The 14,815-nt window shown below is 43.6% G+C and overlaps 1 protein-coding gene across 1 annotated transcript in view; it reads right to left on the bottom strand.

The window, feature by feature from the left end:
• Nucleotides 1–9,181: 9,181 nt before the first annotated feature.
• Nucleotides 9,182–14,815, bottom strand: part of LOC141091200 (uncharacterized) — a 46,338-nt gene continuing 40,704 nt past the window's right edge. The window contains exons 10-11 of the mRNA XM_073576635.1: nucleotides 12,298–12,488; nucleotides 9,182–12,089 (exon numbers count right to left, since the gene is read on the bottom strand). Coding sequence (XP_073432736.1) covers nucleotides 9,682–12,089; nucleotides 12,298–12,488 — 2,599 coding nt within the window. The 3' untranslated portion in view covers nucleotides 9,182–9,681. The remainder of the gene's footprint in view (nucleotides 12,090–12,297; nucleotides 12,489–14,815) is intronic.

Raw genomic sequence — 14,815 nt, 5'->3', positions numbered from 1 at the left:
AAAAAAAAAATATTATGTACTCCAAAGTGTTACCAACAAAACCCCTAACCTATCCCATACAAAACGAACCCCCTCTCGGGTCCCATGTTATTGGTAGAACAAAGACCCTGGAAAAGTGACACTTTTCCAACCCCCATTAAATAGAATCACGTGAAGTCTGCTCTCCAAATGCCCCCCTCCTGAGCCCACTGTGCCTAAACTGCAGTAACCGGCCACGTTTGGCATTAATGTAGTGGGTAGAGCACATTTAACAATTTACGGGGTGCATGTTGACAGAAGCACAAGCTGGCAACAATGCATGGGGGTGCTACAATGTATGGGCACTAAATTGGCATATTTGCAATTCTCCAGAAAAAAGAAAAGGCTGGTGTGGATGTTACAAAATACAGTGGTAGAGGAATTCATTTAGAGGTACAATTTCTACATTGGGGTCACTTTTGAGAATTTTTGACCCTCCTCAAATGTCGCCTGCAAACTATGCTAGCAAAATCTGCTCCAAAAGCCAAATAGTGCTCCTTCCTTCTCAGCCTTGACGTGGCCTAGCAGTAGTTTCCGATGACATATGGGGCAGCACCGCGTTTGGGAGAAATGACACAATAAATTATGGGGTCCAGTTTCACTTATTAACCCTTGTGGACCTGACAAATTTTCAGCAAATAAGAAAAGTATATTTTTACTACTAAAATGTAATATTTCCACGTCTCAATGTTATAAAATTCTGTGATGCACCTATGGGTTCAAAATACATCACCACTAGATGAATTCCTTAAGCAGTTAAGTTTCCAATATGGGGTCATCTGGGGGGGGGGTTCTGCTGTTCTGACTCCTCAGGGGCTCGGCTAATGGAGCCCACCATCTAGTCAAACAAAATCTGCATTGTAACAGCCAAGTAGCTCTCTTTCCCAGTAGGTAGTGTACAACCACATATGGGGTACCACCACATTCAGTAAAAATTGCATAACCAATTAGGATCCATCTTCTCCTATTACCCCTCATATTAATTATACATATGGTACTAAAAAAGTATTTTAGTGGAAAAAAAAAATCCTGACTGCAGTTTTGAAGTATATGAGGAGTGCAGTTTTTAAAATGGTATCTCTTTTGGGGAGTTATCAATATATAGGCCCACCAAAGTCCATTTAAATCTGAATAGGTCCCTTTGTAAATTTCTTGAAAAAATTAGAAATTGCTGCTAAACTTTTTTTTTGACAGCTGTAACACATGCATGGATGCCGTCGACAATCAGGCGGTCCCTGCATGTGTTGTGGCTGTTGAACAGTCGCGAGACATGCAGCCACAGGAACTCGAACATATTTTTTGAGAACAACAAAGTCACTCGGTTATCACACGAGCATGCTCCGATAACACCTTATCCCAGCACGTTCGCTCATCACTAGTTCCAGACTTATTATTAGCACATGACGTGACACTGGTCAGATTTCTAAGATTTGGCCTCAACATTAAGGATATAATTGGCTCCATCACTAAGGGGTTAGACTCCATAGAAGAGTGATGAATGGATACTGATAATCAATGTGTTTCAAATGCTATATATGTTCTTAATCATGATGAAATACCTTTGAAACTTTGATCAGTGTCCATTCTTCTATGGATTTTAAATATTGAAATAAAGTGCTACCGTATTTTTCGGACCATAAGACGCACTTTTTTCCCAAAACATTTTTGGGGAAAGTGCGGGGTGCGTCTTATGGTCGCAATATACTAACCTCCGATCCTGGCTGGTGCGGGTGCCGCGGGGCTCTGTAGTGCGGTGGTGGCAGCGGGCTGTGCTCCGGTGCAGCGGTAGCGGCTCTCTGTGCTCCGGTGCAGGGGTGGCGGCTCCGCTGGCATTTCCTCCAAGCCCGGAGGCCCCAGCACATCCCTTGCTGGCCGCCGCCATGTTGCGGTGGCCTCCGGGAACATGGACGCCGGGAAGATGGCCGCCGGTCCAGGGAGGGCGCATGCACAGGTTCAGATCTCGTCCCGAGATCTCGGGGGCGAGATTCAAATCTCGGCAACGAGATCTCGGCACTAGATCTTAACCTGCGCATGCGCCGTCCCCGGATCGGCAGCCATCTTCCCGGCGTCCATGTTCCCAGAGGCCACCGCAACATGGTGGCGGCCAGCAAGGGATGTGCGGGGGGCCTCCGGGCTTGGAGGAAATGCCGGCGGAGCCGCCGCCACCCTCACCCCACAGAGCTCTCCAGCCCCAGCACAGCTGCTCCCGCCCCAGCACAGCTGCTCCCGCCCCAGCACAGCTGCTCCCGCCCCAGCACAGCTGCTCCCGCCCCAGCACAGCTGCTCCCGCCCCAGCACAGCTGCTCCCGCCCCAGCACAGCTGCTCCAGCACAGCACAGCTGCTCCAGCCCCAGCACAGTCGCCCCAGCACAGCACAGCTGCCCCAGCCCCAGTAACAGCCCAGCTGCCCCAGCACAGCACAGCTGCTCCAGCACAACCAACCTGCCCCAGCACAGAGCCGCCACCGCACGAGCCTGGACCACTGAATGACCCCTGTGACCACTCCTCCTGTGCCGGATCCCTTCCCAGGTAAGCTGAATTCGCACTGTAAGATGGACCCCCAGTCTTCCAGTTGGAAGAATGTCTCAAGTGGGGTACCACAGGGCTCTGTCCTGGGCCCTGTATTGTTCAACATCTTTATCAACGATTTAGATGAAGGAATTGAGGGTAGACTGATTAAATTTGCTGATGACACAAAGCTAGGAGGGATAGCTAATACTAGAGAAGAGAGAGAGAGGATTCAAAAAGATTTAAATAAACTGGAGAAGTGGGCAGCAACTAACAGAATGGTTTTTAACAGGGAAAAATGCAAAGTACTACATCTGGGCAATAAAAATGAAAAAAGCATATATAGAATGGGAGGAATAGGGCTAAGTGACAGCACATGTGAAAAAGACTTGGGTATACTAATAGATCACAGACTGAATATGAGTCAACAGTGTGATGCAGCAGCAAAAAAGGCAAATGCAATTCTAGGATGTATTAACAGAAGCATACAGTCTAGATCACGTGAAGTCATTATTTCCCTCTACTCCTCTTTGGTCAGACCTCATCTGGAATATTGTGTCCAGTTTTGGGCACCACATTTTAAAAAAGACATCAACAAACTGGAGCAAGTTCAGAAAAGAGCGACCAGAATGGTGACCGGTCTGCAAACCCTGTCTTATGAGGAAAGGTTGCAGGATTTGGGAATGTTTAGTTTGCAAAAGAGAAGACTGAGAGGAGACTTAATAGCTGTCTACAAATATCTAAAGGGCTGTCACATTGTAGAAGGATCAACTTTATTCTCATTTGCACAAGGAAAGACTAGAAGCAATGGGATGAAACTGAATGGGAGGAGACACAGATTAGATATTAGAAAAAACTTTTTGACAGTTAGAGTGATCAATGAGTGGAACAGGCTGCCACGAGAAGTGGTGAGTTCTCCTTCAATGGAAGTCTTCAAACAGAAGCTGGACAGACATCTGACTGGGATGATTTAGCGAATCCTGCTTTGAGCAGGGGGTTGGACCAGATGGCCCAGGAGGTCCCTTCCAACTCTACGATTCTATGATTCTATGATTGACACATTATTTTTTTCCCTATTTTCCTTCTGAAAATTGGGGTGCGTCTTATGGTCCGGTGCGTCTTATAGTCCGAAAAATACGTTTTAACCCATTTGGATCGAGCTGGGAAGCACCATTTCCCCCAACCTCAGGGTCTTCCCCTCTTACTATTAATGCTCTGAAATACAGCAAATAGAAGACTCGCACATTTTGGGACTTTAGGACAAAGATAAGTTTTGTGATTGTCACATTCCAGTAGCTGAGATATTTGTGTTTTTTGTCTTATTCCAGAGAAATCCACTTTTTGTTATATTTAAATTAGCTGTTCCAGCCTGTGGGCCGGACACAGATCTGCAGGATCTCCAGAGCGTGTGAAAGCAATAATAAAGGATTTTGGGGATATGTCAAAAGTAAAAGAAAAGTCAAAGATGCTATAGGATTTTTACAGGATGAAAATGATGAAATGGTAAGACAGGATGTTGAGAAGGCTGAACTTTTAAATTCCTATTTTGCATCTGTTTTCTCTCAGAAAGGAAATGTAACATCAACTGTTATTCACTGTCCTATTAAGGGAATAGAAGAATCCAGGATATCTATAAACAGAAAGATAGTGAGGAAACACTTAGCTAGCCTAAATGAATTCAAGTCTCCAGGTCCAGATGAATTACACCCCAGAGTACTGAAGGAGATAGCAGAAGAAATTTTTGAACCCCTCTCTATAATCTTTGAAAATTCTTGGAGAACAGGAGAAGTGCCAGAAGACTGGAGAAGCGCAAATGTTGTTCCTATCTTCAAAAAGGGGAAGAAGGTGGACCCAGGTAACTATAGGCCGGTGAGTCTGACTTCTATACCAGGAAAGATCTTTGAACAAATTATTAAACAACATGTATGTCAATACCTGGATAAGAATGAAGTGATTAAACAGAGTCAGCATGGGTTTGTAACTAATAAGTCATGTCAGACTAACTTAATTTCCTTCTATGACGGTATCACTGATTGGGTGGATCAAGGAAATGCTGTAGATATAGTATATCTTGACTTCAGCAAAGCATTTGACAAAGTCTCTCATACAATCCTTATTGAAAAAATGATTAAGTATGGAATGGACAAGGCAACTGTTAGGTGGATTCATAACTGGCTTAGTGATCGGACCCAAAGAGTGGTCGTAAATGGCTGCACATCCAGTTGGAAGAATGTCTCAAGTGGGGTACCACAGGGCTCTGTCCTGGGCCCTGTATTGTTCAACATCTTTATCAACGATTTAGATGAAGGAATTGAGGGTAAACTGATTAAATTTGCTGATGACACAAAGCTAGGAGGGATAGCTAATACTAGAGAAGAGAGAGAGAGGATTCAAAAAGATTTAAATAAACTGGAGAAGTGGGCAGCAACTAACAGAATGGTTTTTAACAGGGAGAAATGCAAAGTACTACATCTGGGCAATAAAAATGGAAAAAACATATATAGAATGGGAGGAATAGGGCTAAGTGACAGCACATGTGAAAAAGACTTGGGTATACTAATAGATCACAGACTGAATATGAGTCAACAGTGTGATGCAGCAGCAAAAAAGGCAAATGCAATTCTAGGATGTATTAACAGAAGCATACAGTCTAGATCACGTGAAGTCATTATTTCCCTCTACTCCTCTTTGGTCAGACCTCATCTGGAATATTGTGTCCAGTTTTGGGCACCACATTTTAAAAAAGACATCAACAAACTGGAGCAAGTTCAGAAAAGAGCGACCAGAATGGTGACCGGTCTGCAAACCCTGTCTTATGAGGAAAGGTTGCAGGATTTGGGAATGTTTAGTTTGCAAAAGAGAAGACTGAGAGGAGACTTAATAGCTGTCTACAAATATCTAAAGGGCTGTCACATTGTAGAAGGATCAACTTTATTCTCATTTGCACAAGGAAAGACTAGAAGCAATGGGATGAAACTGAATGGGAGGAGACACAGATTAGATATTAGAAAAAACTTTTTGACAGTTAGAGTGATCAATGAGTGGAACAGGCTGCCACGAGAAGTGGTGAGTTCTCCTTCAATGGAAGTCTTCAAACAGAGGCTGGACAGACATCTGACTGGGATGATTTAGCGAATCCTGCTTTGAGCAGGGGGTTGGACCAGATGGCCCAGGAGGTCCCTTCCAACTCTACGATTCTATGATTCTATGAAAGTAAATGAAAGGGGCATCACCAGTGTAGATCAGGGGAGCAGACTTTTAGTCACATGCCTCACACTGGTAACGCCTCCTTTCATTTAAAAATAAGCTCTGGAGGCAATTTCTCAGGGAGATCTACGTACGACCCATAGATCTTAACAGCTCATTTACGTATTAAAGATGTAGATTTCTCTGGAATAGACATTGTATCTCTGATATCAAGGTATCATTTTATTCAGCTTCCTATGACCTGCATGCCCATATAAACTGCTTAGTTCCATGTAGCTGTTGTAAATCTTGTAAAATCACAAGGAGAAACCAACGGCTACTTCCAGATCATGTTTCCTAATCATGGCTCGCACTGTCTGGAGCTGTGTACTTGTACAATTGCTCTGTGAAGATATAAAAGTAGTGTAGATTCAGAACAAACCACTAGTGGTGGATTTTGTTACAGCTGAGATGTGCTGAGCTTTATAGTATTACTAATACCACAGCTCTGCTACTCGCAGAGGAGAACCCGCCCTGCCGGAGACCAGGAAGTAAGAAGACTGCAGAGCTGTGAGCGGCTCAAGAGACAACCTGAGAATAACCCTTTTAATATAGTATATAAAAAAAAAAAATACAACCAGGAAACTGGGCAGCACGGTGGCTCAGTGGTTAGCGCTGCAGCCCTGCAGCGCTGGGGTCCTGGGTTCGAATCCTACCAAGGACAACATCTGCAAGGAGTTTGTATGTTCTCCCCGTGTTTGCGTGGGTTTCCTCCGGGCACTCCGGTTTCCTCCCACACTCCAAAAAACATACTGATAGGGAATTTAGATTGTGAGCCCCATCGGGGACAGTGATGAAAATGTGTGCAAACTGTGAAGCGCTGCGTAATATGTTAGCGCTATATAAAAATAAAGATTATTAACTGGTACAAGAATTAGACCAAAGCTTGCAAAACTAAGAAGCATAGTCACTGAAACCGGAGGGTGCAAAAAGTCAAAGTTTATTCTTTTTCACAACATTGTTTATGGTGACAGTGCAGCAATATTTTAAAAGATCTAAACCTGATTTTTAGATAAACACTTATAATTGCGTGGCAATTTTTGGTAGAAATGAAAGTTAATTGACTGATCCACAGTTGGCCACATTCTGTCCTGTAATCAATAGGTTGATGTCCCTGTCTTCCACGTGGCACATACAGTGGAGCCCTGTCATGGTCAGTGTTTTTGCAAGTCTACTTGCTCACATTATAGCTGGCCCTTCTTTCCCCTTCACCCGCTCACACTGTAGATAGACCATCTAGTTGAGTCAGATCTGAGCGGATGGAAACAAAGGACTTTTCTACCTATCAATTTCTATCTATACAGATGAGAAATTCCTGTTTGGGTAAGATATTACAGGAAGTTCACCTGTGCCTCTCATTCACTGGAAAACCATTTTAAGAAAAGTGACAGTGGGCAGTGGTCTCCTATTCTGACCCATTTTAAACTAAATGGGGTGTGCACTCTGGTAAAGCAGTTGACCAGGACTTGTACTATATGTTGTCTAGTTTAGAAGCGTACCTATCATTTTCTGGTAACTTTTCAGAATAAGCTGTTGTGTGTGCACATGGGGAATGACACAATCTCTGGTCATAAAATGCCTTCCCTTATGCATTCTTCACCAGTTTTTCACTTTGCAGATCTTGTCTCTAATTTTGAGTCCTCCGAGATCATGTTGGAGAACACTAGCTCCTATGATTCCTTCCATATATAGTATATAGAAACAGAGCGATCCTTGCTCTTCTTACTCTGTGTAGAACATATTCAGAAACAGGAACAATATGAAAGACAATACACCGTGCAAGGAGGATATAATACAGCAGTACTGCGCGATGTGGCTGTGAATCCAGCACTGTACTGTTATCTAACAGATGTTTGATGATGCATCACAAGTCTGGTCTGTGTCACTGTATGGGGTGATTTGACCAAGATGGACTTTAGCTAATTTTCAGTTTGAATGGGGAGTTCAAGAAGCAGGGGAGTGTGGAAAAAGTGGCTTATAAGTAGAAATCAGCAGATTTTTCTGGCATGAAATATTAAAAATGTTCTTTTATTCGCTTACACTACTGATTTACGCAAAGTTTGTTGAAATTATGGTGACCATTTAAATCAAAGGCTAGTGGTATTCATTAAGTAAGGTATTGAAATGAAGAATATTTTTTGACTTTTCTGAGACTCGAAGGGGCTCTTGAGTCTCTTACTCTTCTTCACTACATAACTATGATGGGACCAATATAGAATTTGACCATAGAGTGATTGCACTACTGCTTCTCCATTCAACTATATACTCACTTCCGAAATGTTCATACTTTTTTTTTTTTTAATCTGTGCTGTAGATAAGTGAAAAAATGTCATTAGTGGGAAAACCCTTAGAGTGGATCTGTCACCAGGTTCCACAATTAAAAACTACCTACACTAATATGTAGATCCCATAGAACTAATGAGGCTAGTAAATATTCCTATAAAATCGAAGTTATAATGGTGCGGTATACTACTGACATTCAAATAAGTACTTTATTATTAGGCAGGGAAACATTCAAAAGGAAGAATACCATTTTAATAATGTGGCTTTTCAAAGTAAGTCTACCAGCCTCTTCAAGTCTAATAGAGTTAGTTTGTATTGGGAACTCTGATGTCATATCCACTTTAATGCTTCCATTAACCAGTCATAAAAACTGACTTAATATTGTGTTAATAAAATAGTTGAGCCATAATATGAGATTTTTAATAAACTACCGTACTTTGCTTAAAGGGAATGTGTGTGTGTGTGTGTGTGTGTGTGTGTGTGTGTGTGTGTGTATGTATATATATATATATATATATATATATATATATATATATTAACTAGAGTTAATCTTCAGGTTAATAACGTATCAATGCTGTCCAGCCGCCTTAATGAAAGCATGGTTACTGAAAACAAAATTAAGTTTATTGCTCGCAAGAGCCGGCGTCTTTCACTCGTGTGGAAGCACGGAGCGGCTTCAGTCCCTGCTCACGATACTGTAAGCACACCCCCTGGCACTTTGACTGACAGCTCGCTCTGCACAGATGCGCTGCTCAGTGAGCTGTCAAAGTGTCGGGGGGGATGCTTACAATCGCCGCTCACTGTGTACCGAGTGACAACTCTACGTACTCCGTAGACGCCCCTATGATTTAAAGCTGGCGGTTCCCCCAAGAAATAAACTGAACTTTCTCCTGGTAACCATGCTTTCAATAAAGCGGCCGGTCAGCATTAGCAGCATTTGAGGATGTGACCGGTTCTCTTTACACAATAACCTAATTCAAGCAATGGGTCAATTTTCTTATGATACATTGGCTTTAAGTGCTCGGAAGCAGAAGATCAGATATGGAAGACAGGTGAAATGTAGAGAGCGCAGGAGGCCGCCTGTGATAAAGAAGAGTTCTCTACATTGCTTATACGGTTGAAAATAATTACACCTTTATTTAAAACTGTCCGTGTCATAAGTGTCTGTTGTATGTTACAATAATTGCTTTCTGTCCTTACAGGGTAATAAGATGCATTGCGTTGATTGCACGTTGCAGTTCTCTGCGGTACAATGCAACCATTCATTCGGCAGGACTATCGCCCAATCACTCACACATAAAGCACTAATGGCAGAAAAATGAAAATATATACAGTCTCATCCGTAAGAATAAACGCCTGCTTATCAAATGTCCATGTTGATGGCAATCGGAAAATGTGGCTATTAAAAAAAGAAAAAAGTTGTCAGATAACCCCGGTACATACACTAGAACAGTTTTAACCGTTAGCTGAAATCCTGATAAAGTGCATTAATATGACACACTAAAAAGCTTTCAATGTAGCTGATCATCCATATCTCGTTTTAGCACCTCTGACAAGTGTTCTCATTAAGATGATTCATATTGTAAGGGAGCTGGTGCATTGGAAAGGAGTTTCCGAATTGCAAAGCTAAGAGGAATATGAGCTTTCTATTAAACGCTGATGAACTGCACCCTTCACCTGATAGCTGAGCACTAGAGCATAATTCTTGTTCAGATTATTTGTCACTAGCACTTGAATGTCCTTGCTTCCAGCTGTACTACAGACCCCTTCCCAAAATCCATCTCGACTTAATGTCAGAGGCCAAAAGTTCTTGCTTTTGATGGCCACTGCAGCCAATCCCTTGGCCTTAATTCTGAACTGTACCTCGCTGTTGGCTGGCAGGATCTCAGTCCTTGGCTCCAGCAGTTCATAATTCATATTCCAAGCACTATATCTTATTGGAAAGAATGGCCACCGTACTTTTGTATTGGAGCAACATAAGAGATAATTGCAAGCATAGTCATAAATATTGCTTAGGTCTGTCTTCTTCTTAGTGCAAATTTTCAGCACATAGTTGCCAGCTTTGGGCAGCTGGATTTCAAATTCAACTCTACCCTCCTTCTCTGCTTGGAAAATGTACCTTCTTCTTGCTTCCTCTGACGTGATATCGTCTGAGTGGAGGGTCGCCACAATATCAATCTTTTCATCCAAAGCAAAACTGATGCAGAAACGACCATCATCTGTTTGAATTTTTGGGTCCAAGTGGGATGGACGTAGAAGTCCTTTCTTATCGGAGAGATAACTAGGCCCAACAGGGTTGCATAACTCAAGTGGTAGCAGGGGCCATTTTACTTGAGTATTAACACAAGAAATTATATAATTACAAGCAAACTTAAAACTTCCCGGCTCACACTCGGTGTAAATCTTCAGAACATACATCCCAGCTTGTGGCAGCTGTATGTGGAACTCCACTCTGTTCTGTCTCTGGACTTGTAAGATATGTCTCCTTTCACCCTCTTCTGTCAATAGCACGTCTTCAGATTGCAGTCTGGCAAATATAGCCATCTCTTTCTTAAGTGAGAAACCTAGAGAGCACCGTCCATCACTAGTGTGGATAATTGGTTCTGTTTGGGAAGGTTGGAAAAGACCTTTTTTCTCAGACAATGGTGTAGGCCCACCAGGGTTTTGGAGTATGTCAGGGAATGGTGGCCATGCTACCTTTGGGATTGAACATGATATGAGATAACTACATACAAGCTCATAGTTTCCTGGCTGAAATTTGTTATCTGCATACACTCTTAACTCATATGAACCACTTTTAGGAAGCTGAATGTGGAACTCAACCTGCCGCTGTTTATGAGTTTGCAGAATGTATCTTCTTTCCATTTGGCTATTCCACTTGTTATCATCTGAGTGTAAAGTAGCTAAGCAGCTCATATCTTTGTCGAGAGAAAATTTTAAGGAGCAACGTCCATCTGGGCTATTAATTGCTTGTCCCAACTGTAATGGCTGGATGAAACCTTTCTTATCTGTTGTATTGCTAGAACCTACGAGTATGTGTGGTACAACAGGTGCCTCATTGCTGGATGTATCGATACTGGAACAACAAATCAAGTAATTACAGATATATTCAAAGTTGGTAGGTGATGATTTACTGTCGGCAAATATCTGAAGAACGTAAGATCCTGATTGAGGTAGACGGATTTGTAGTTCCAAGTGCTGTCCTATTTGTGTTTGCATAATGTAGCGCTTCCCTCCACAGTCACTTAGAGATGGATCATCGCTCAGAAGAGCTGTCAGAATTTTGAGATTATCTTTCAACGTGAATGATATACTTGAATGTCCGTTTGAAGAGTAAATAATTGGATCCCGACATGATGGTTGCAGAAGGCCATTCTTCTCCATAAGAGCAGTTGGCCCAACAGGGTTTTGCAGCTTCTTTGGAAAGGGTGGCCATGACACGTCCGGATTTGTACATATGATAAGGTAATTACAAAAGCACTCAAACATTCCTTGGCCAGTTGAACTGTGTATTTTTAAGGCATAGTGACCTGGTTGAGGAAGATGGACCTTAAACTCTACTCTGTTGCCTCGGAGAGTTTGCAGGACATGTCTCCTTTCATCTCCAGGTTTGATAAGTTCACTATGTAAAGTTGCTATTACAACATTTCTTTTGGCTAGTGTGAAGCCGATAGTACAGCGACCATCCGGAGTGTTAATCACTGGGTCACGGCAAGTAAGCTGAAGAAACCCTTTTTTGTCTGTCAGCCAACTTGGGCCAACCACAACATCTAATTCTCTAGGAATCCTTAATGCAGGATCTACAGAGCCGCAACTGATTATATACTCTACAACGGTTTCATATGTTTCTTTTGTGCTGTCATAAGGTTTGGTATAAAGTTCCAGTCGATGTCTGCCTGTGGCTTGTGGATACACCTCCAGTTGCATTCCATGTTTAGTTAGGATCAGAAGACCAGGCTTCTCCGTTTTATTTAAAGTGAAGGAAAAAAGAGCGGGTAAATGTCCTTCGATGGAAAATGTGGCTTTTCCGTTAACTGCAAGAGATTGGAAAAGGTGTTAACATCCATGTTTATGTTCTAGCTATCATATTTTACCATTCGTAGCAGTTTTTGTTAACAATTACTAAAAAGAAACACCATGTTTAATCAATGCTGTGTCTAAATATAACATTTTCAACCAAGCCACCCAAATATGAAAAAGGGAAGAATATCCCCATTAAGGTGTTTATATGACTTGCTATACCTGTTTCTACCTGGAGAGTCTCTGGATAGGATGCTATCAGCCCGGCATTGTAGAAGCTGCTCTTGTGACACAAGTTCCCTTCAAACTGTTTGAGTGAAAGCGGAACTTGTAATAGTTGCCAGTTCTGGTTATCAGGGAAATGTTCTTCTATGAATAAGGCTGGATGCGTCAGGAAATAAAATTCATTGTACCTGCACAAAAATTACATTTCATGACCTACATTGCCAACATTTCAGCTTTTACAATCTATTCTATTATTTCTAAACACTGTTTTTCGGTGATTACTTTGTATCTCAGTTCATACTCCACCCACACACACAAATGATACACTATTTGAAAGGTATACTTGCCCCCTTCAGCAAGAAAATAGCCAAACAAACCATACATACACGATTTAAAAACAAAATACAGTTTAAGCATTAATTTTCATAAACCTGCAGTAAGGAAAAATGACCTGCAGGTGGCACCACAGTACCCCAAAGCACACTACCACAAAGCTGCTTACAGACATCACAAACAAATCCAAACATTTGCCTTGGGGGCTTTCCAGCTTTCCGAACTGCTTGCCCAGCCTATTTTAGCCAAATTGGAGGATTGCACACTTCACTGCAGGAGAGGCACATGCACTGCCTATTGAATTGCACACTTGCTCCGTTCATAATCCACCTACACAAACAAATGATACATCATTTGAAAGGTCAAATTGCCTGCAGGTGGCAGCATGCTACCCCAAAGCACACTACCACAAAGCTGCTTACAGACCTCACAAACAAATCCAAACATTTGCCTTGGGGTCTTTCCAGTTTGCTCAAGTGCTTGCCCAGCCTATTTCAGGCACACTTCACTGCAGGTGAGTTACATATGCAAACACATTTGTATACATGTGGTGTGTGCAGGTACGCAGGATGCAGCGTCGAGTCACGAGACAACTACGGTGCTTTTAAAGATTCTTTTATGGGACTTGAGGGGACTTCCTGATCACCAAAACAGGGGTAACACAGGTTGCCCACGCAGGGGCTCTAAACAAGCAAACACAGTAACGTAGAACACGACTACTCCTGACAACGGCCGGTCACTATAGGGCCGCGGTGTGGCCGACTACGGGTCCTTAAGTCTAGAGTCTACTTAGCTGTCCCGACGTCCCTCGCCGTTCTGGCTGCTGGCCTTTCGACAGAAGAGTTGCTGGGCCCAGTTGTTGAGGCGCTGTTGGAGTCTTCACGCTCGCTGGCGCGCTGAGGCCGTTGGAACCTCACGGGCCCCGGCGGAGTCCTGGGATGAGTAGGCCAGAGCCTGGCAGGCAGCAGGGGTGTACAGTGGCGAGTGACAGGCCACCTGCGCAGCTTACGGCTGCGACGGGGAGACCGCGATCAGGAGTGGCCCGGCCCCTGATGCAGACCGGAGCGGGACAGTGGTGGCCACTGACGGCGCAGTGCTGGTCGCGGCCACTGGTGTGCGCAGGGTGGCTGCAGGTGACTGGGCACGGGCTGCGGGTCCGAGCTCAGGGGAAGCGGCAGCCGCGGGCAGAAGGGAGATAACAGCGGCCGCAAGCTGTGCTGGGGCCGCAGTGGCCGCGGGCTGGGGGAAGCAGCAAGTCTGGGACGATTTGCCGGATACCGTCCCCCTAGAGTCCTCAGTCGGAGTCCTCCCTGGCGCTGGTGAGTCACTCTGGTTGGCAGTCACTCCCACGCTCTCCTATTCTCTGTCCCGGTCTGCTGACTCATTGTCTGGGGAATTCCCCGCCCCCTTTATACTGGTCCCTCCTCTAGCTCTCCTGTCTGTCACAAGGGTGCGTCGCTGAATACTGTCCCCCGGGGACAGTTTCCCTCGGAACCTGGATGACGGCCCCCTTGGTTCCGGCCCGGGCATCTGACAGGGGGGGCGCTCCTCCCACATACATGCATTGCTTTTTCAGTGATTACTTCGCCCCACACACATACAAATGGTAAGTCACATATGCAATCGCATTTGTAAACATGCACTGCTTTTTCACTGATTACTTCGCCCCACACACACAAATGATACACCATTTGAAAAGTAAACTTGCTCCCTTCAGCAACAAAAGAGCCAAACAAACCACACAAGCTTGCAGAAAGACACAATGACCTGCAGGTGGCACCTCAACTGGAAGACATTTTTTGGCCTCTACTTATCAAACCAATTTATTTTATTACCAATCTACATATATAAATACCTGTCTGTGTTCATCAGCTCATGAAATACATTTACATTTGACCAGCTTGCTTTTTTTGAAATTGCCTGCACCCCGCGACGACCAATGTGCGAAAATTTTGCACAGGCCAAGCTAGTTTTAATTGTTAATGCACTAGCAGGATGCAGCAGGCTCTAGTGATAGGGTGGCTGTTCTCATCAGTGGTGGACACCTGCGCTGCTCCAGCCTTTACCTTTGTTAGCCTGCTAGTGCATTAATTATTAGACAAGGTTTGGTGAGGCTATTTTCTATGATGTTTTTGCTAAAATTTACAGGATTTTTAAGTCCTTTTTTCCCTGTCTGTGAGCT

The sequence above is a fragment of the Dendrobates tinctorius genome, unplaced genomic scaffold, assembly GCF_039654945.1.
Source record: "Dendrobates tinctorius isolate UK_male_01 unplaced genomic scaffold, ASM3965494v1 ptg000049l, whole genome shotgun sequence".
NCBI lineage: Eukaryota > Metazoa > Chordata > Amphibia > Anura > Dendrobatidae > Dendrobates > Dendrobates tinctorius.
The sequence above is the reverse complement of the archived record's forward strand: the minus strand, read 5'-3'. Positions and strand labels throughout refer to the sequence as shown.